The sequence below is a fragment of the Varroa destructor genome, unplaced genomic scaffold (assembly GCF_002443255.2).
Source record: "Varroa destructor unplaced genomic scaffold, Vdes_3.0 BEIS01000002.1, whole genome shotgun sequence".
Classification (NCBI taxonomy): Eukaryota; Metazoa; Arthropoda; class Arachnida; order Mesostigmata; family Varroidae; genus Varroa; species Varroa destructor.
In genome coordinates this window covers 6,634,930-6,655,641 of record NW_019211455.1, presented here as the reverse complement: position 1 = coordinate 6,655,641, position 20,712 = coordinate 6,634,930, and the positions used below count along the sequence as shown (strand labels likewise).

Sequence of the window (20,712 nt, the reverse complement as noted above, 5' to 3'; positions counted from 1 at the left end):
ACAAAGATTCTACAAACCTTTGCTGCAGTTAATTTCTGCGTAGAATTCAATGTTGCGGTTTGGAATTTTGCCAAAAAACATCTGTTTGATTATTGCTATAATTTTTTATTTCACATTACAGAGCGACGCCTTGTTTAAGTAACTTGAAATAGAGAATACCACCAGCGGACAATATCGTTATAGTTTTTCTATCTGAACACAATTTTTAAATAAGGCGCAAGCTCCATTATAATGAGAAAAAAATCATGGCTTGATTAATGCCGTGAAAGAGTAAGTATGAGGAATAATGTACCAGGGGGACTTGCGGTCAATGCTTTGGCCAGGCAAGACGTCAAGAAAAGAATTTGCTGGGTAGGCTTTTTAATGGAGTGTCCCTTACCATCGCGTTTTAATGGGCTTACCCCCTAAAGAAATTCTGTCCTTTATTCCACAAAGTTATTTTCAGAGTTCCCTTTTATTAAATGCATTTAGGAAATCATTGCTTTATATTTCTTAGGTCCGACCGCAATTCAGCGCTTACAGAAGGGCTGTTGAGTATATTTTATAGAATGAATATTATACTCTCGTCGCCCCATATTAGCAAGCTAGTCTTTTTTCGTTGCTTAGCTTTTTGCGTACTATTGCGGCATGACATATTCAAGTTAGTTCGACAGGGCCCGCTATTTCAAGTCGTATCAACAAAACATAAATACCACCCAATTTATGTAAATAAACGAAGTTATTTTGTTGATATTCGCAAATAGAGGGTACAACAAACTCACTCGATTTATTCCACGTTTATTCTGTGTTTATTCTTGTTTCATTTGCAGCACGACCGCTGCTTATCATCTCTGTCGTGATACACGCAGCTATTGTACAGCTTTTCTGTTTCAAAAATTCAACAACTACCCAAACCGTCAATTCACTACAGCTTGGTTCAATGCAAAATATAATCGTTAGCCCTCTGAGTTCCTCTACGTAGTCGTCGCATCAAATCTGACCGACTCGACTACGAATACGAGATCATCATTTTCTAAAAATCAACTAGCTAAGGTTAATAAATTCAAAGTACGTACAAGCAGTTTTTAGTTCAGCAGTTGTATTCAAGAACACGCATGTCTTTATGGACACTTTTAATATTACATAAATTTTAATGTGGCGCCGTTGTCGAATACGGTTGCTTAACGAATGAAGCGACTGATCAACCTTAGGCCACAGCATTTCTTAGTTAGTACTCGATCAAAAAAACTCTTGATTTAGGGAAAATTATTAATTCTTTTGAGAGTGTAACGGTCTAATTTAGGCCGCGCGAAATTCTGCTAGAACAAAATTTCCCGATGCTATGTAGAGCATTTACTAGATATATATATATATATATAGTAGACTGTATGGGACGGTTATGAGCAAAATTGCAGGTATTACGGGCCAATCATGGGTCAATAGACTGCTTTCCCATTTGTTCACTTTATCTCTGCCAAAATGATCTTTCCTTATATTCGGTCTCTTCTTTTATTACAAAGCCACTCTAGTCCGCGGTAGTTGTGGCCATCGATGGGCGTAACTGAATTTCTTGTTTCACTCCAGCGAAAAGTTTGAGCCCAGCTCCGTGAGGGCTCTCCGTTGCTGCCTCACTCCTCCGACGAGCCTAGTATATGTACTAATGAGCCAGCACTGGTAACCAAAATGGAAGAGACAACGGTTGAACCAAGGTTCCTAATTTTGACTAGAGTACATAGACCGGCTAAATTTACAAAAGCAGCGCAATGTTGATCATGCGTTAAAATCAACTGGGTAACTAGTTTCGTGAAAGTGGTTGTCTGAGCGTGCGTGTGTGACGATCAGCGTTTTTGGATTGAAGCACAACTTTTTATCGATCCAATAATTGGTGGCTCTAGCTGAGGTAAAGAAGTAGTCTAGGCGGTGAATGAACCTTTGTTACTCATAGTAACAAACCATTCGCTCAGTGTGGCTGAATTGACACGATACTACAGTTCCTAAGGTTTGGCTGCGGCCTGCTCTCTTAGTCCTAACTCATAGTCCATCCAGTGACTCATCGTTCAAGGTCTGTCATCGGTCGATACCACAACATTTGAGAGCGTCGTTCCTAAATGTCGATTTTCCGGCGTTACTTCCACTCATATAATTGCATATGAGCAAGCTGGATATAAAATACGGCGTGAACGCGAGGAATAAATAAATTTAATGGTGCTATAAAAGTGAAATACTTTTCCATAACATATTTAAATATGACTGCAACTAATCCCAGCTGTTTTTCATCCGAAAGTGACGGAAACCGAAGCTAACTTTTAAATCCGCAAGCTTCTCTAAGTAGGTATGGCACGGGTTACCTCTTATAAGCTGCAAAAGGTATAAGACACATTTAATGACACTTACTCGACTCGGTCACGATATCATCTTTATTCAAATATTTTTACTGATAGAACAAATCAGATTTAGAATACACTTTACAGACTAAATTACGAAACCCTATGAGAATAATCTCGGGTAGAGAATGACTTGTATAGATCATTTTCTGCGTATGTATGAACGAAACAAATTTAAGAAAAATGTTATAAAGAAGCCTTTTTTGCAGTCAATAGATGGAGGCAGGAACGTTCGTAAACTGTGGGCGTAGCGTCGGTGTCGCGGAAGGACAAGGTGGATGACCTCGTGGGGTCTCCGAGTTGCCCAGGCGAGCCCTTTCCCACTAAATGCTGACTCATCGGCCCTCAGTTTCGTAGTTTGCTACGAGACTCTAGCTCCCTTCGACAAGACATTCAGAAATAGTTGACGTTTTAGTCTCGGAAGTGTGTCGCATGCTTCTAGACATGCTCCTAAGTGATGGAGACATCCTCTCTGAGAAATGCGGAATCGCACAGGCTTGCATGTGCCTTAAGGCAATGATATAAATTCAAATGTGCGAAAAATATGCAAGAGGACTTTTTCACGAATTTTCAATCTCACGAATTTCACAAAATAAACTAAAATAGAAAAATCCTAGGATTAACTGCTGCATTAATTCTTATCTTAGATGTGCTTTAGCATTCTAGCGGAAAAAAAGTGGGAATTAACTAATGCAGTTGTATGCATTGAAGTTTATTATTCGCACTTAATACCTTCGAAGGTAAACAACGTCTTTGCGTAAAAACAAGCACTGACACACGCACACATCGTAACAGTTATTGGTTCGCAGATCTCACGTAAGAGGCGCCAAATTTATTATAAGTCATTGTCATTTTCAACGAAACGATCATATAGTCGATTCTGAGGAAAATTATTGATGCTAGCAAAAAGTGCATTGACATGGAAATTGCATCTTCATTGCTGTATAGAGGCTTCGTTACTTTCAGCCAAGTGCGATGCAGATAGATAATCGAAAGGGATCGCACTTTTCAGAACGAATTATACCGACATGAGGATTCGGGCAGGCCCGAGCGCGTTGACGTTACATTACGCGAATGGCAGATACTTTTTAGGATCTACACAATCAAGAAGTGATTGCTTAGTTTCAAAAATATGCGTAAACCACATCAGACAAAAACATTTGCTCAACGTCTATTTGGTGTTGGTAGGTAAAATATACTATAGTGTGAGGCATCGTTTTAAAAACGAGCTTAACTATCCGTATGGGAATAAGTAGTTTTGTGAATAATAATAGAACGTCCTTGATTCTAGAGTACGATCATATGAACCGAAGCGTTACGAAAAGGCATATTGTGCAGAGAGATCAAGTTCCAAATGTCAATTTTCACTCTGAACCTTACGCTCATAGCATTAGCAGAGTTCTGTTTGTTTTTGAAAAAATATTTGTTTCTACGAGCTCTACTGATTTTCCGTATGTGTCTGCTTAAAGAAAGTCTAAACTGCTGATAAAATCGGTGAATTCTATTCCGGTATTGATGATAAATGAATATATTCTATGCACATTGTTTAACGTGGAGTAAAAATTATATATATTTGGAATGTGCTGCTTACCCATTCTTATACTTAAGGCAACTTCCTCTAAATGTTTAAATATAAGTGTACTGATACCTAAGGAACTTCTCCATTTTGTTAGGAGATAATAGAACGCTGCGCTGAGCTCTAAAATAATCAGTATCTATTTATTTTTTGACAAGCAAAGATATACGGATAACGATCGTACTATATTTTGTTCACAAGAAGTTTTAAAAATAGACTCTAAAACTGCATAGATTATTTGCTAAGAAGTGCAGACCGATAAAGCCATAAAGACTTATTGCCTTCTGACTACCTGTTCTTTTTTCTAAATGTTTTTGACAGATTAGTCCCGCAACAAAGACACTGAAGCTTTACCCGACGCGGGGAACAGAAGCAGTGAAATTGGTTGCGCCGTTTGTATTCGGCATGAAAAATTTCGGGAAAGCTTTCATCATAGCACGAGGCATGTCTTTGTGCCGCTTCTCCTCTTCCTGTCTGATCCTGATCGTGCCGATACATAAAAAGGAATAGACTAAAAAAGGATAGATAGCATGATGTTGGGCACTCCATGCATATAATACAACGACCAAGCTCACGCAATGACCCACCCGGCCTAGACGGCGGCTCACACTGTAATCCAACCGCGGGCTGCACTGGCAAAAGTCTAGCGACTCTCTTCTGCCTCCTCGGCCAACGCCTGTGCCCCACCCAAGCAAGCATAGGTCCTCTCGCAGTTTCCACAACATAGGTCCCCGGTACGGTTTTTGCTAATGCCACTACGACTGCTGCATTTGCTAACAATACACTATGACTGCGTAATCTAACCAGTCAAAGAGTCTAAGTAAACAATAAAATCGGTGAAAAGGATTAGGTGACTGCAAGAACTCGTACGCTTACGCTAAAGCTATATTAAGGTTTTAAGCGCTGAATTCGATGTCCTGCCCGCATTCTAGAGATTAATTCGTTTATGTTCTGAATTAAGTGAGAGTTAAAAACAAACCACGACTTAAATGTATTCTCGAAAAAATATTCTAGATCCATCACGGGTGCTCTGTGTAATATCAGCAGCGGCGTCTTCCATCCATTCGATAAATAATTCTAATCGTGATCCATGACGATTCTAGATCCAGCTAATCCGTTTCAATGGCAGCGATGCACTTTATTTTTTTCAAGCACAAACGTTTGCCACAGATCTCGAAACAAGAAGTCGATTGGTAGGGAATACTTGATAGTCGAGGTAACTCAGGCCCATTTGTCTCCTGTCTGTCAAATGAACTCGGGTACCGACAAACTGATTTAGGCTCCGCCTCAGTTACCCCAGTAGCATAAACGCCATCGTTCGTCCAGTGTCTCTCGATTAACAGTGCATGTATATGTGTATGAATACCTGCTCATGGCTCAACAGTGTCAGCATAACGAATAAATAGAAGTGATTCACGAAGGCGTCACAAGGATCATATTGCATATTTATATTTATATGAGTATCTATGTTTACAAGCATATGACAGTCTCTTAGTAATAACAAATCGAGAATGCACTAATGCTGAGTGGTTGGCTAGCTCTTTTCCTTAAGGCGGGCCCCCAAAAGTGACAGTAACTAACGACAATGAGAAGGAATAGATTGAAGCATACGATCTCGCGCAATGGCAATGCGAGCAACAACGACCAGGACCCTACAATCTGTATTTCAGAATTTCTCAGTCGACACGTGCTGGTACACCCATTCACTGTCGTTATTTTATTATCGTTATTGTTACCACTAGTTCCCGGGCAAATTGGAGTGAGCTTGCGCAAATTAGTCCGCATGAGGAAACAATGGCGAAAAATCGCTCGAGGTGGAGATGCATTATTGTGCATTTTGTACTGAATGGCTAAAGGGAAATAGGAAACTTGTTTATTTTATGTATTAGACGTTATTATGGCCTATAAAAAAAAGTTGATGAAATTGTTGACTCTGTCTCTTAAATATGTATATTTTACCTTGTGTTTAACTAAATCAGAGTGAGTTTATTGATATTCAAAGAAATTCGTGTAAAACGAAACCATATAAAATCACCGAGAACACTGTCTAGTTGTCATTAATAATGAACCCTGACATACTGCTACATCAATGCACTTAATATAAATTTTAATATAATTTAGTCCTTATATAAGGAGTACCAAAGACGCTATATTAGAGAATTTCTCCTCTTATATAACTACCATATTTGCATTTACGCGAAATGTTTTACCAAGCAGCAACTGACTCATTTTACGTATGTCAGAATAGCGCTCCTTTCGCTTAATTCGTTCGGATGGAGGAATCATCAGGGCCTCTACGTACCTATGAATTAAAGATTAGGTCCGTCGCAGTTGTGGGGTGGCACCTCTCAGCACACTCCCACTAACTCCATGGCCGACTGACGCATCAGTGTGGTGACTCACGAGTCTCCGTGGTAACCACCAAACTGTCCAAACGACATTCTTCTTCCATAATAATTACGCGTCATGGTCTCTGAGTCACCGACATCTACTTGTAGAAATAAACTGGGAGCTACAAATTTTCGGCTGAACGACTGGCTCCTTTGTATTATGCTGTCTCCCGAAATGTAACAACGAACTACCATCACTTTCCAGTTATGTACTGAGTGAATCAAAGAGAATCAAAAACCGCAAAAAACAAGGTGGGAAAAAACGTATCATTTTATCATCATTACTACCTTTTACCTTCAAATAGCTTATGACCTAAAATAAATCCAGTAACATTATTTTGGCAAGAAAGTCAGTAGAGTTTAGAAAATAGATTAGCTAGTTGTAATACACCTCTTTTATAGGATTATGAAAACACACACCAATGGACTTTTCGTTTTATACTACTACCGTTTGTATTTATTTTTGTTTCCGGGCTGAGGCTTTTTCTGCTGTTTTTATGTAGACATTTTTTCTACCTTGATTTCTTTCGCTTTTTTTGTTTTTATCTTATTGAAACCATTATTTATAGCATGGCTAGTTGGCTACGTTGTGTTTCAGAAATCATGATTTCGATCCTCTTGAGTTCTGCTGCTTTTATCTCTATTTATTTTATATCAATATAGCACTGAAAACGTATATATATATATATATATATATAGCTTTTTTTTGGGTATTTCGCTTTTGGTTATTTTTTCTATTTTTACGTTCGATAATACATTGATACGCATGTAAACTGCATAAACTCGTTTTAATTTTATTGAAAAAGTAGAAATGACCATGTCACTTTCCCGATAGGACACTTGACTTTGGGCATCTTGCCTTTTTTACGCAACATTCATGAACACTCTTGTTATCTCCTGAACTTCATCATCATATGATGATTACTTATAATCTTTCTGCTAGGCGGTAGTTTTATGTAGATTAATAAATTAGTTGAAAAAGGTAGTCAGCCCTGCCTGCACACACTGTTCACGTTATTTAGCTCCACGTTATTTGAGATTGGGTGAAATTGAATACTGCTCATTCGTAGGTTTAATACATCCTTCTTGATTATATTTTACTGTTATTATTATTGTTATTATAGTCATTATGTTGTTGTTGCAATTGTTGGTGTTGAATCGGTCTGGTTGATGTAGCAGTAGCGTATTGTTGGTCATTTATTTATGCGTTCGTTGTTACGAATAATATTAAAGGTGGATCCTCTCGTGCTTCTTCAGTTCCCAGCTCACGCTTTCACTTGCGTACTCTTTCCCAATAGCTAGCCCCCGTCAAGTCACACATTTAATTGATCGTCATCTTTATCCGGTTTCTCGGCTAATGATCTTTTTCCACATTCATATGCAAGAGCTATGTCGATACTGCAGCTCGATGCGTATTGAGGTTAGTATCGATCTGGTGGTTGACAATACTTCCGCGGCATACGATGCTTCATGTTTTTAACCATTAAGCGCTCAACTTTATCCATGAAAAAGTCATCATCACAGAAGAACGGTTGATGTGTATATGTCCTGCTAGTCGTAAAATATCTTCATAATACTTTTCACACATCGTCCTGTTCTCTCTATGTATTTTGTTTTGCAAATAAAATTATATTGAAGGCCCCTTGTGACCTGCTGGCTTTCTTCTTTCTTTAACGCTACAGCTAAAGAAGCGTAGCCCTATAGAACCTGGCAGTGGCGAGACGGGGGAACTATTTGATTAGACCGACTGATATTCACTGCTGATTCTGCTGAGATTCGTGGGCACATTTTTTCATCTTTCATTTATTTCGAGCTCATTGACTTTTTCCAGCTTCTATCATCATTTTCTTTTGCGTCATGCCTCCTTCGGTCGAACGACATGTGTTTGGACCCAGACCACAAAGCACGAAAAGGAGGCTTATCTTTTCGGACTTTTTCCCTGATGGCCGTTTCCGGTTTCCTGTGGTTTTTTAGCGCCTCGATTTACTCTTCCTGAACCTCTTCCTCCTCCTCGAACTCACCGTCATCGTCAGCAGTAGCCTCCTGGTACTGCTGGTATTCGGACACAAGGTCATTCATGTTCGACTCCGCTTCGGTAAACTCCATCTCATCCATACCCTCTCCAGTGTACCTGAAATCCGGCAAAAGGCAGAGGTGTCAGCAAATACACTTGTTGTTCTCTCGCCTACTGTTCTCCAACAGCATCGACTGTTGGCTTACCTTTTTGCTTGATCATTATACCTCAGTTCTTCTTCGTACCAAGGTGTACGGTTTTACTTATCTGGTTCACTCAAGAATGATTGCGCCTACCTGTGGTAAATCCTGATCAAGTATTGTTACTATTCGTCACCATTTTTACCTCGTTTATCACACATATTCAAAAGATTCGTAAACTTTACCTTGCTTTTTTTTTATCATTTTTCGTTGTCAGATGTGTCACTGATAGATTTTTGTAGAATTATACACTATTTATTTGTTGTTTATGTTTATTTATGTCTACTTTCTTTACATACCAGTGAAGAAAAGCTTTTCTGCGAAACATTGCAGTAAATTGTTCAGAGATGCGCTTAAATAATTCTTGAATAGCGGTTGAGTTTCCGATGAACGTGGCGGCCATCTTCAATCCACGGGGCGGAATATCACAGACGGCAGTCTTGACATTATTGGGAATCCACTCGACGAAGTATGATGAGTTCTTGTTCTGCACATTAAGCATCTGCTCGTCGACTTCCTTCATGGACATGCGTCCTCGGAAAATGGCTGCAACGGTCAGGTAGCGCCCATGACGTGGGTCACACGCGGCCATCATGTTCTTGGCGTCGAACATTTGCTGAGTCAGCTCGGGTACAGTCAAGGCGCGGTACTGTTGCGAGCCGCGAGAGGTAAGAGGCGCGAATCCGGGCATGAAGAAGTGCAGACGTGGGAAAGGCACCATGTTCACCGCCAGTTTGCGAAGGTCGGCATTTAACTGTCCGGGGAAACGAAGGCAGGTAGTCACACCAGACATCGTGGCTGACACGAGATGGTTGAGGTCGCCATACGTCGGTGTGGTCAATTTGAGCGTGCGGAAGCAGATGTCATACAGAGCCTCATTATCAATACAATAGGTCTCATCTGTATTTTCAACAAGTTGGTGCACCGACAGGGTCGCATTGTAAGGTTCTACAACAGTGTCGGACACTTTCGGCGAAGGTACGACAGAGAAAGTGTTCATGATCCTGTCGGGGTATTCTTCACGGATTTTTGAAATGAGCAGGGTACCCATTCCGGAGCCGGTTCCGCCGCCCAAGGAATGGGTGAGCTGGAAGCCCTGCAAACAGTCGCATGACTCAGCTTCTTTGCGGACGACATCAAGAACCGAATCTACTAGCTCAGCACCTTCGGTGTAATGGCCCTTAGCCCAGTTGTTGCCAGCGCCGCTTTGGCCGAATACAAAGTTATCAGGGCGGAACAATTGGCCGAAGGGACCCGAGCGAACGGAGTCCATTGTTCCGGGCTCCAGATCGACAAGAATGGCACGCGGAACGTACTTTCCGCCCGTGGCCTCATTATAGTAAACGTTGATTCTCTCCAGTTGGAGGTCAGAGTCGCCATGGTACGCTCCGGTTGGATCAATGCCATGCTCATCCGAAATCACCTCCCAGAACTGCAATAGAAAAAAACGACATTTTCCTCTCGTCAATGTAATATTTATAATCAATGATGCATAATTAACTGGTTAATATTAGCAGCAACGGCTGCTGTGTCTAACCCCATCAATCATCGTGACATTTAAAATTTTGACGCCTACGGCTCAAAAGCCATTAGGAAGCATAGTAATCTGTTCTGTCGGCTATGCAGCGTCGTACTATTACCGTACCGAAAGCAAACAAGATTTTTAACGCTAAGTCGTTGTCACGGTCTTTCCCTACTACAGCCGAATGCGCACTTAGAAAACACTGCTGCTTTCCTCAATATCGGTTCACGTATCAATTGAGGCCCTTGACCGGATGAACGTCGGCTTCTCGTCGCCTTGCATCTGCGATCATTCTTCTGAACTACTATGACTTGTGCTTCCAATATGAACTTTCGGTTTTTATATGATTATGTTTTTGGGTCGGTGTGAGGTAGCCACAAGCTTTTATTTCTAGTTGATTCTAGTGTATATCTGCATATTTGTTCAGTGACCATCGAGCGTTCACCGACACAATACCTGAAAACTAGTTCGCATCGTTTCACGTTTCGAAGACATCGACCGTAACTACGTCCAAGCACTACTAGCTTTACGCAAAAGAATCGCTTTAGCGTCTAACGTTGTTTAGCTGCTTCGAATCCGTCTAGCCAACGAGACGGATACATATGAACCTATGTGTCTATCTCGGCCACCCCAAGTTGATCTGTGTGTGTGTGTGTGTTTGTGTGCGTGTGTTTGTGTGTGTGTGTGTGTTGTGTGTGTGTGTGTGTGTGTGTGTGTGTGTGTGTGTGTGTGTGTGTGTGTGTGTGTGTGTGTGTGTGTGTGTGTGTGTGTGTGTGTGTGTGTGTGTGTGTGTGTGTGTGTGTGTGTGTGTGTGTGTGTGTGTGTGTGTGTGTGTGTGTGTGTGTGTGTGTGTGTGTGTTGTGTGTGTGTGTGTGTGTGTGTGTGTGTGTGTGTGTTGTGTGTGTTGTTGTGTGTGTGTATGTGTGTGTGTGTGTGTGTGTGACAGATGCCGTCGTCGGCGACGACGTCGTTAAAAAAATCAACTCAAACTGCGTTCCTGCTTTCAAGTGAAGGTTGAGTTCCGTCGGCTCTATCGCTCTGCTCACCAACACTGTCCGGCGCGACAGAGGTTAACGGCAAATATCCGCCCCTCAGCGATGGAAAAGATGGAGCTGACTTCTCGACCGAAAAATCTCACAACTGATTATTCACCAGCCGCAACAAAAAATGACTGGCCAACTCTTGACCGTCGATAAAAGGCGACCGACAGGCCAAACCAACCAGGGAGTCGGCAGCTGTTGGCAACGAAGTCGTGACGCGCCGATGGTTTTCAATGGGTCGAGCTGACAGGGGATAAACGCAATGGCATAGTAGCGTCGAAAGCGCAGACTAATACGCACCGCTGCCACAGAAACTCTGCCAGTCGACTTTCCTATCTATCCCACGACAATGACGCCGGCAGAGTTTAAAGAGGCATGTCGTTCACGCTCACAACACTGCGTACCAGCCCGATTGCGGCGTCTGTCATGTACGAGGCCCGTCTAAATATACGATAGAAAATAAATATTACGGTATTTGCATTGTTTCCGTTCTTCTAAGAATCGGCACCTTTATGGTAGTATACATCCAATTTAGCGCGAAAAATTACGAATATAGGATACTCACATTACTTCACGAAAAACTAAATCGTTAATGAGTATCACATTTATCACACATAACATTAGTGTAAAATCTTTTATTGTTAATTCCCCGTAAGTGCTAGGATCAGTACGAGTACAGCATCAGCATTGGAAAACGCGTCTGGATTAAAATCGTGTTTGTTGTACTTATTTACTGTTTATCTCCTGTATTGTATTTTCTTGTATGAGCGCAATAATTAGAACAGAGCTCACACGTACCCAGCAATCTTCCAATGACACAATGATATACTAACTGCTACTGCTGCTGCTGCTGCTGCTGCTGCTTCCATAGATCAGACTAATTTCACCGGCCCCTTTGACGTGGCTAAAGCGACCTCGTTGCCGGCTAACTTCTACTGACCCCTTCAGTTGCATTCACTATACCGACACTCAGTATCGGACGTCATCTGACTGGCAGCACAACGTCGCTGAAAGAGCCATAACAGCCGCACTCTGCAGCAGCGACGACATCGGCCGCTATTGCCTACAGAATTTCTGTGATCCCGAACCCTGGGTACTGGCGACGATGCAAGTAACATAGCCGACGTTAGACGCTACTCTGCGAATGCGGAGAGAGAAAGTGGGCGACTGCCAAGGATATCTAACATTTGCATCGCATCAGCATCATCACCGTAATGGCAATGGCTCGAACACTATCAAAAATCCAACCAGACCGCCTTCAAAGGCATCGTCAAGCAATACAGCGCATCAACATTGTTATCCTCTCACTCGGCCAAGCAGAAGAAAGGCAACGGCAACGATGATGAAAGGATGACGGTATGGTTCAAACAGAGCAGAACCACTCAATTGTCAATCCCTTTCCTCTAACAACGTCCAAGATGTTGTACTACCTTAACGACAACTTTTGAAAAACGTTCATCCATTATCAGCTGAGCACTCGTTATAAAAAGATACTAAAAAATCCACCAAAACGACTGCTTCCTCTGACAACCGAACGAAGAGAAAGAACATCGTAAAACGTTGATACATCTTTCTATTATTCGTTGGGGGGGGGCATTAACTACTAGTCGATTGTTCTCTTAACCTAGATTTTATTATCACTGTTTTTGAGATGTTTAATAGTTTCCATACGTTACGCATACTCCGCAAATATGGTGTTAAGAGCTGCACACATTTTTAGTATCAATAATTTAAGGGCAGATATCACTCAAGAAATTACTACACGAACGCGATGCAGCCGCCATGTTTAAGCCGCCAAGTAAGCATTTGTTCAGCTGGTAGTGTCATGGCTAACGATCACTAAGTGCTGTGTGCTTAGGAAAACCATTGCAACAAGCCAGTTGACCCTTCAATGCTTAAACTACTTCCACTTTATTTCGACCTGTCTCGTTATGTCATTCTAGAAACGCTTGGCGGCTTTACACAACGGCCGTATGCTATTCTCATGAACCCCTCACAGTTCTTCTACAGGGACAGCGATCCTTACTTTCCAGTCTTTTGCTATTTATCAGTTCAAGCGTTCTCTCTACCTTCAGATTTCTTCTACTTTTGCTCACTTAGAGATCCGCACAGGAAAGCTCAGAATATGATCGAAGCGAAACCTGCGTTGGCTTTACCAAGCCACTGCTGCTTCTATCGTGATTTTGGCAAAGCCCATCTCTCTCTTATCTGCCTGCAGGAGACGTTCTACGCAAATCACACAACACTCGCTTCAGGTAGAGCTCGCCTTAGGAATCTCTTCTATCCCACGAAACCAGTGTTCCATTCTATTTTCTCTATCGTATAATGTTAGAAGCCCCCTTGCTCAGAATCCAGCCAGATCTGGTAACAAATCGACATTCTTAGTTGGTCCGAGCTTGAGTCGCACCAAGGGTTAGCTTGGTTCGCCAGATCCATCCATTTACGGGCAGACATCGTCACCAAAAAAGAATGTTACTGCTATTTATAAATGTCCTTTATCGACTCCCTTACTAAATAAGGCGTGCGCATTACCTTTTTATCCAGGTGGGTAACGCTTACGACGCGTATCTCTAATGGCTTGTTTGCCAGTCTGCCTGTCTAACTCTTAGAGCTGCCATCACCACGATACTGCCTTTTACGCCAGGTAGACGCTCGTCTTCGGCATTAAATGTTCGTTCGTCTGTTGCTAGCAGCAACCTTCCAAATGGTTACTGTGTAGCATACACTCACTACTAGCTGCCGTTTCCATTTAGGTGGCCACAGACAAACTCAATGAACTACGAACAGCACACCGAGTCCGAAAAACAATTGAATGCACCAGCGTATCTCAGCTCCAAGCAGACTAAGTGTTTTTTGTGCATTTTCGAGACTAACTATAACGAAGCAGTTAATGCAAAACAATACAGCCTTACACTAACGTGTGTTTAACGGCTGTCTGATTTTAAATAAAAAAGAAAATCCTACAATGGCAGACAATAGCGTCATACTGAATACCCCGCGTGCTCTCGCGTCCTTGAACATTAGCCAAATCATGGCGAGCTAAGAATCGTCTGAAGGATAATCAACTGAGCTAAACAAATGCTTACTACACTCTTTTGGATTGACCATTATAGATGACCGACGCGATTGGCGCAATTCTGTGTGGATAAAGTTGGAGCTATTCGTTGACTCATCACAACGACATGCTTGTGTCATAAACATATGCTATGACCTAACGCGCTTGTCTTGAAAAACCACGATGGTGGTACTGTGCCTCTCTTTGAAGATATTCGGGTATCAGCAACTCGTACCAGGGTTTACATTGGCGAATTGGTAGTTAACAACGCATAACGGCAAGAGACAGTACTCCATAGTTGCCATTTGTTGCCATATTGGCAATCGTTTTTAATGATAGGTACTCCTCCGACCATTACTTGCAATCTACAAACAGAAGACAACATTACAGACAACGAAATATAATATTTTTCTAGTCCAGTTATAAAGTTCCTGCGTCACGTGTCCAAGCTCACAATGGGCCGATAGATCACTAAAGACATTGATGTCCAATGATCGTACGCGTGAGCTCCGGGAAAATTCCTAAGGCCACTTATAAGGCAGACAAGCGAACGGACTTAGTGGCTGCCAGAGCTCGCTGCTTGGGCTTGCTTTGAGCCATGTGCGAACCGCATGTCTTCCTCAGCCTGACCAGCAATATTGTCTAGCCAAGAGACAGAGGTAGGAAACATATATCTAGTAGCAGAGGCAACATGACTCAGGCACCCCATCGAGATCATCATCAGTTTAGCTCTTGGTTCTTTCTTCTTTTCCACTTCGGTGTGTTATAAATGGCTAAAGGGCTGGCTAGTTCTACCCTCAATGGGCACTGCAGCGCAGTGCGGATACGACACCACATCGTACGCCATATAGCGACCATAATCATAATGCTTATTCCCGAAGCAAATGCTTCTCCAAAGCAATTTCGGTTGAAACCGCAATACTATCATTCGGAGCCCGACCGGCGTTCGCTAAGCGATTCCAACATCAGTTTCGCTCTAACTCCCTCGACGTAGTGATAACAAAGGAGGTCAAAATATTTGTTAGCTGCCTGAATCGCTCTGGGCTGACAACCCAAAATCTTTAAGGACTATAGGATCCAACGACAACACAAATATCGGAAGGAAATAACAAATTATCAATGGTCTCGATTGAGCCGTACTCTCGAAGGGCAGCCTTTCTTTCCTAATCATCTCCATCGGCTGCCAGCGACTAGTGCACTGAACAGGCAGATACAACGATTAGAGCCAGCATGATCTGAGCATAGACCATTTGTCTACTGTCTATATTCGCTTCAAAACTGGTCAACGAATAGCTTCTAGAATAGAAAAAACCGGCACTCTGACTCATGAGAACATAGTTCTGCGTTCGCCATTGACCGAGAACTTTCCAAAATATATTGATTTGTCAATGTGGCATAGCAAATGTATCAACATCGCTTTTTGTTTAAATTCGCATTGCAATGATAGAACAACGTCGGAAGCTAAACGAAAAAGTTTCTTGGCAACATTTCTGTATGAAACATTGTAATGCCAGTAATTGAAAAGAATCGCTGTTTGGTTTAGTCTGAATCTTTTAACTGTGTCTTAAACCAGACCGTCTTGAACAAATTTATCGGTCAGAATAAATGTCTGAGCTTATTGGTAACGGCAGTTAACTTAAAGAGCGTTTAGAACTTCTAAAGGTGCATCTAACGTTTTGAGCAGTTAACAAACTTAAAAAAAAAAAAACAAATTTTGCTTGCTCATACCTGGTTATAGGGCAAATTTTTTATTAAAATAAAAGATTTTCAAAGGCAATCACGTCCTCGCCGAGCTTTAGGCTCACCATCTTGATATTCATAATAAAAGGATCACAGTAGGCAACGACTTTGTTCTGATCTGCCTCGTCAAACGTCGTGGGCGTTAATTTATTTTTTTAAGCAGTGAACCAAGTGACAGGTTGGTAAAAGTACTACCAGACCATGATACATAACCTGATCTACCTAACAATGTCGACTGTTAAGCAATTTTTTTTACAAATTTTTCACAAATTACTTTTTTCAAGATATGGACAGCCTAAATCTGTCAATCCACAACTAATCTTTATATTTGTGGGTTACACTATAATCAGCTTCTAAATCGGCCGCTACCAATAAAAAAAAGAAAACACTTTTCGTTGCTTGGGAGTACAGCTTTTTTGCACACAACAATTTCCGATTGCAATTTGTGCCATAAACACCAAGAGTATAAAGACATTTAAAAAGTGAACGAGACTTTCAGGTGAAAATTATGCTTAGACGACAGTAAATGTCATAACTGATCATAGCCTCAAAAATGCAGAACAGGTGTGCGTATGTGGCGACCTGCATCACGTTTCCTATAATGCTCGACTTCGTTTTACCTTTTTAACAAGATTCCCTCTTAAAATATTTTAAATATACTAATTCGTCTTGCACACTAAGACGTCGTTATATTTACATTGCTAATTCCCATTACGATTGATTCCTCCCATAGATTAATAACTCGAAAGATAAGCACAGAACAATAGCGACAGAGCAAATTTAAATCTGTCGGCAACAACGAATCCAATGACACGACTGGGGAACATCAGCAAGTTTGTCCTAACGTTGTACTCCTTGACTATGTTAAAATATCGTTCTCTCATGTGTAACAACGGTCATATTTGTCGTGCCTATTTTTCGCAGAGAAACAGTTCCACTCCGTTACCAATTCCCCGAATCTTGAGGTAGTATCAGGTGGTACCTTCGCTCCTACATGTGACAGGCAGTGTCACCTAATAAAAAGTGAGTCACTGCATTCGTTTCGAAAATGACTGGGGCAATGACAACAGCGCCAGCGCGATGATGACCAAAATGGCAGACAGGCTGACTGGTTGAGCGATCGGCACCGAACTATCTATACAAAAACCAATGGATTACGGGCGGAACGGGCTACTGCTGGGGTACAGAGCGACGACGTAAAACTGCGTCTGTATGTGCGTTATGATCTGATCCATCTAACAACTACGAAGAAGGAGTTCACTGAACCTCCCTTCGATACCATCAACTATAACAACTAAATTATCTTTTCTACCATCGCGCTGCAAACGCCGACCGGCCAACGGCAACATCGTGCTCCAATTTGCTGTGCTCTTTGCTCTAATCGACTCAGATTGCAACAATAACAGCAACGCCAACGAGATAATCATTGCAGTATCAACAAAGCGAACATTCTCTCACGACGTCTGCAGTCTACTCGTAGCAACAGTCGTTGGTGTTGGTAGTACCACGAAGAATAATTGCTTCCATTGCGGTTGCCGTTGCTCTACTCATCTACCTACTGACCTCTCTACCTGCGACTACGGCTAGTAAAATGACTGCCACCCCTGCAGGCGCAAAGCCCTGATGGAACCAACAGCAGCAGCAGCTGCATCGCGAACGTGATTATCGAAAGCTTGACATTGTCGTTGTCGGTAGCAAAAAAAAAAGCCAGCGAAAATCGCAGCAACAACTTCCACGTTATGACGGTAGATGGAGGCGGTGGTGTGGTCGGTTCGGCGTCAGCTGGCGACCGCCGCTTGGCCGCCTCGTGCTTCTCGTTCCTCCACTGGCTGATGCTGTCAGGTCACCAGCAAACAACGCGGCCGACAATGGAAGAGTCTACCGCGCCCCCTCCTCCAAAGAGTTATTGAACGAAGCTGCAGCTTCTGGAAGAGCCAGGATTGCGCGTGAGCCTTTTAATGCGTTCTTCTCTCTGCGTTGCTCGTTCCTCAAGTGCCGGAGTCGGTCGTCAGTCGCCGGTCGCATTCGCTGTTATTTGAGCTGTTTGCTGCCGCCCCATGCGCGGTTGTCGTCGCCATGAGTCGCCTTATGTTGTTCACACAAACCGAGACCAGCGTTCCGTGTGCAGCTGCGCCGTCGTTGCGGCTGGCGTTACTGACGAGATGTGTCAGAAAAGGTATAATGTCGGCAGCTTCGCCTTGAAAGCAACACGAGCAGCAACAGCACCATGTGCTTTCGATGGTGATGGCTGGTGGACGGCCGAGTCAATTCGCAAGAACTTAACGTGGAAACTCGTCCATTCTTCTTCCTATAGCGCGTAACAGTTCACTCGCCTCAAAGGCCAAAACGAACCGGCCAACAACGCACTGCTGCTGCTGCTGCTACAATACAGCAACGGGACGGACAAACGAATGGGCAACCGTCGACCCATCGTCGATGGCCCGGCAGTCCAACCGGCCAACTTAGATATCTAACTACTCCGGCGGCTACTGCTGCTACTATTATCATCACTAGCAATAACATCGGCTAAGTAAATGAACCAAGAACGAACATGTTGCTGGTGTGCGATGTCATCAATTAATTCGTAATACTCGACATCGCATAGATGAGACGCACACACACACTCACCACACAGATCGTCATTCGCGCGCATATTCTCACAGGACTCACACAAAGGCTTTGATATACTCGTGCTAGCTAATATAAACACCTTTGGCATTCGCGGCAACTGCCAGTAGCTGGCCTAATATAACGTACATACATATGACCGAGGAATGAAGTTGTAAGACTGCCATAGACGTAATAAAAACTGTAAGCATTCCCGGAATCAACACCCAAAAACTAATAGGAATATCTTTTAAAACTACTTTATATTTTTTCCAATTTGAAAGCTGCTAAGTAGTTTCACAGACGAAGCCATTAGTAGTAGCTACTTTGGTTGCGTTCATCTTAGCACGGGACCCGAACCAAAAATACTTGCCTTTTTTGTCGCCCAAAACACGACTGTTGTGCAAATTTTGTCAATAACAAGACTAAATTCTTAATGGTAAGGTGCTACCACATGCCACTCTTCCCACACTACAAAGGCAATTTTTGAGCTTTTAGGAAAACACGCAGTACGTGAAAGAAACGTATATGACATTGGCGTAAATGATGACAATGCAATTTTGTCAAATAAAAAAAAGTACACATGTACATAGATAAGGCTATGGACCCATAGTGGATGCATACCCGAAATTAGCCACGCCCTGTTCAATGTTCTACTTATTTCGACAAAACACATAATCCCGACGCATGCTCGACACGTTGCTAGCGTATTTGATAACTGCAGTAGCAGGCGAACTGCTGCCAAATCGAGTTTCGTTGAACTACTGACAACATATCCTGAGCTGTGCTCTACCTGCCCTCATCGAACTAAATGCTGACGCTAAAAACAACAATAACATCATCAATCAGAAGAGTAATCATTTCACATGTTTTGATCCAGTAGCTAAATCTAATGGGTCATCTTCGACTAAATTCAACAAAAGCAAACAACTGAGTAAATAGCTTATAGAATCTAGAAAATCGAACCTTCTTAGGGCCTAAACGAACGCAACTGCTTCTGGAAATGAAACTTCGTCCGATTTAGCAACAGCTAGGCAAATTCTTCACGTAATTTCTATTTACCGTCAGCTTACCCGTCCCACAGAACTGACTGTTGCTCTGGAAGCAGTTTGCGCTCCTACTGACAATGGCGATCATCAGTGGCCACAGCGAAGCTTCTAGCAGCACCGTGACCTAAAGCGAAATGCTTAGAAATCGGCGTCCAAACTGCTAGTATCATAGCGGAATAGAAATGAAACGCGTCTGCACACGCCGTCGTGCCTATAAACAGCCAACGGCCGTTGCTTCATTTGAATCTGGCGCCATACTCGAAAGTGGCGCCGGGTCGACAATCGACGCGGGAAAACGCGTATTTCATCGAACATTTCAGCAAACGGCTAATTAAACGCCATATTCTAGCCACAACTGCTACTCCTCGCTGTTCACTGTCAAATTTGTAGCATTAAGTCGCTCTACCCAGATCGAGAGCAAATACTCATCGGCGCGGCGTTGCTTGGCTGTAACCATGACGAGTCGGCGTCTGTTCCGAGCTGATGTCGGTTCCATAGGCTGACCGGCAAGCGGCGGCACCGCCATGCCGCCACACCCAGCCGCAAGCGGTGGCACGGAAGTCACGGGAAGACTGCGAAAAATCGCTGTCAGCGATAATCCATTACGACTAATGTTTCACGGACAGGAGTGTTTGTAAACAGTTCAGATCAGTTTCGTGTGGACATACTGCCACCTATCGTAACCGCTTCCATAGACCTGTCTAGCTTCTGTACCGGAGCTGTGGTGACACGCAGGCCGCGGCGGTGGTAGCACCAACAGCACAGTGCTTGTTCGTTCTCGGTTGACCAGCAAGTTAGTCGATTTTTGACACAGCCAACCAGCTATGAACAAACAACGCATGCCAATTCCAATAGGCGGCGATGGGGAACAGGGCGTACGATATGTACGATATAGACACAGAGGCATCAATGCAAACGAAATTCTTTCAACGTCCTTCTCTCAACAACCAGCAGAGAACATGTAGAAACTTACCTTAGCTCCGATCTGGTTGCCACACTGGCCAGTCTGAATGTGCACAATCTCGCGCATCTTGACTTTGTCGTCCGAGAACTGAGAGCTTTACCGTCAGCGTAGAAAAGTCGAAAACTACTACAAAGACCGCAGAGCGCACAGACACCACGTCCCAAGCAGAGCTGCGAGACAACTGAGCTAACG

General features: G+C 42.8%; 2 protein-coding genes across 5 annotated transcripts in view; one reads left to right on the top strand and one right to left on the bottom strand.

Moving 5' to 3' along the window:
* The window catches only part of LOC111244129 (ATP synthase mitochondrial F1 complex assembly factor 1), a 22,095-nt gene extending 13,912 nt beyond the window's left edge, over positions 1-8,183 (top strand). The window contains exons 5-6 of one of the 4 annotated variants that reach the window (XR_002670755.2): positions 810-1,032; positions 2,573-2,986. The gene's annotated coding sequence lies outside the window, so the exon portion shown is untranslated. Of the gene's footprint in view, positions 1-809; positions 1,048-2,572; positions 2,987-4,260 lie in introns of those variants that run through there. The other 3 variants (XR_015320396.1, XR_015320398.1, XR_015320397.1) reach the window with 3 other exon arrangements.
* Positions 7,099-20,712, bottom strand: LOC111245962 (tubulin beta chain). Its single transcript, XM_022795020.2, has 3 exons — positions 20,530-20,712; positions 8,843-9,975; positions 7,099-8,460 (listed from the first exon to the last, which is right to left on the bottom strand). The coding sequence occupies exons 1-3, from the start codon at positions 20,584-20,586 to the stop codon at positions 8,313-8,315; spliced, it is 1,338 nt and encodes a 445-aa protein (XP_022650755.1). The 5' UTR covers positions 20,587-20,712; the 3' UTR covers positions 7,099-8,312.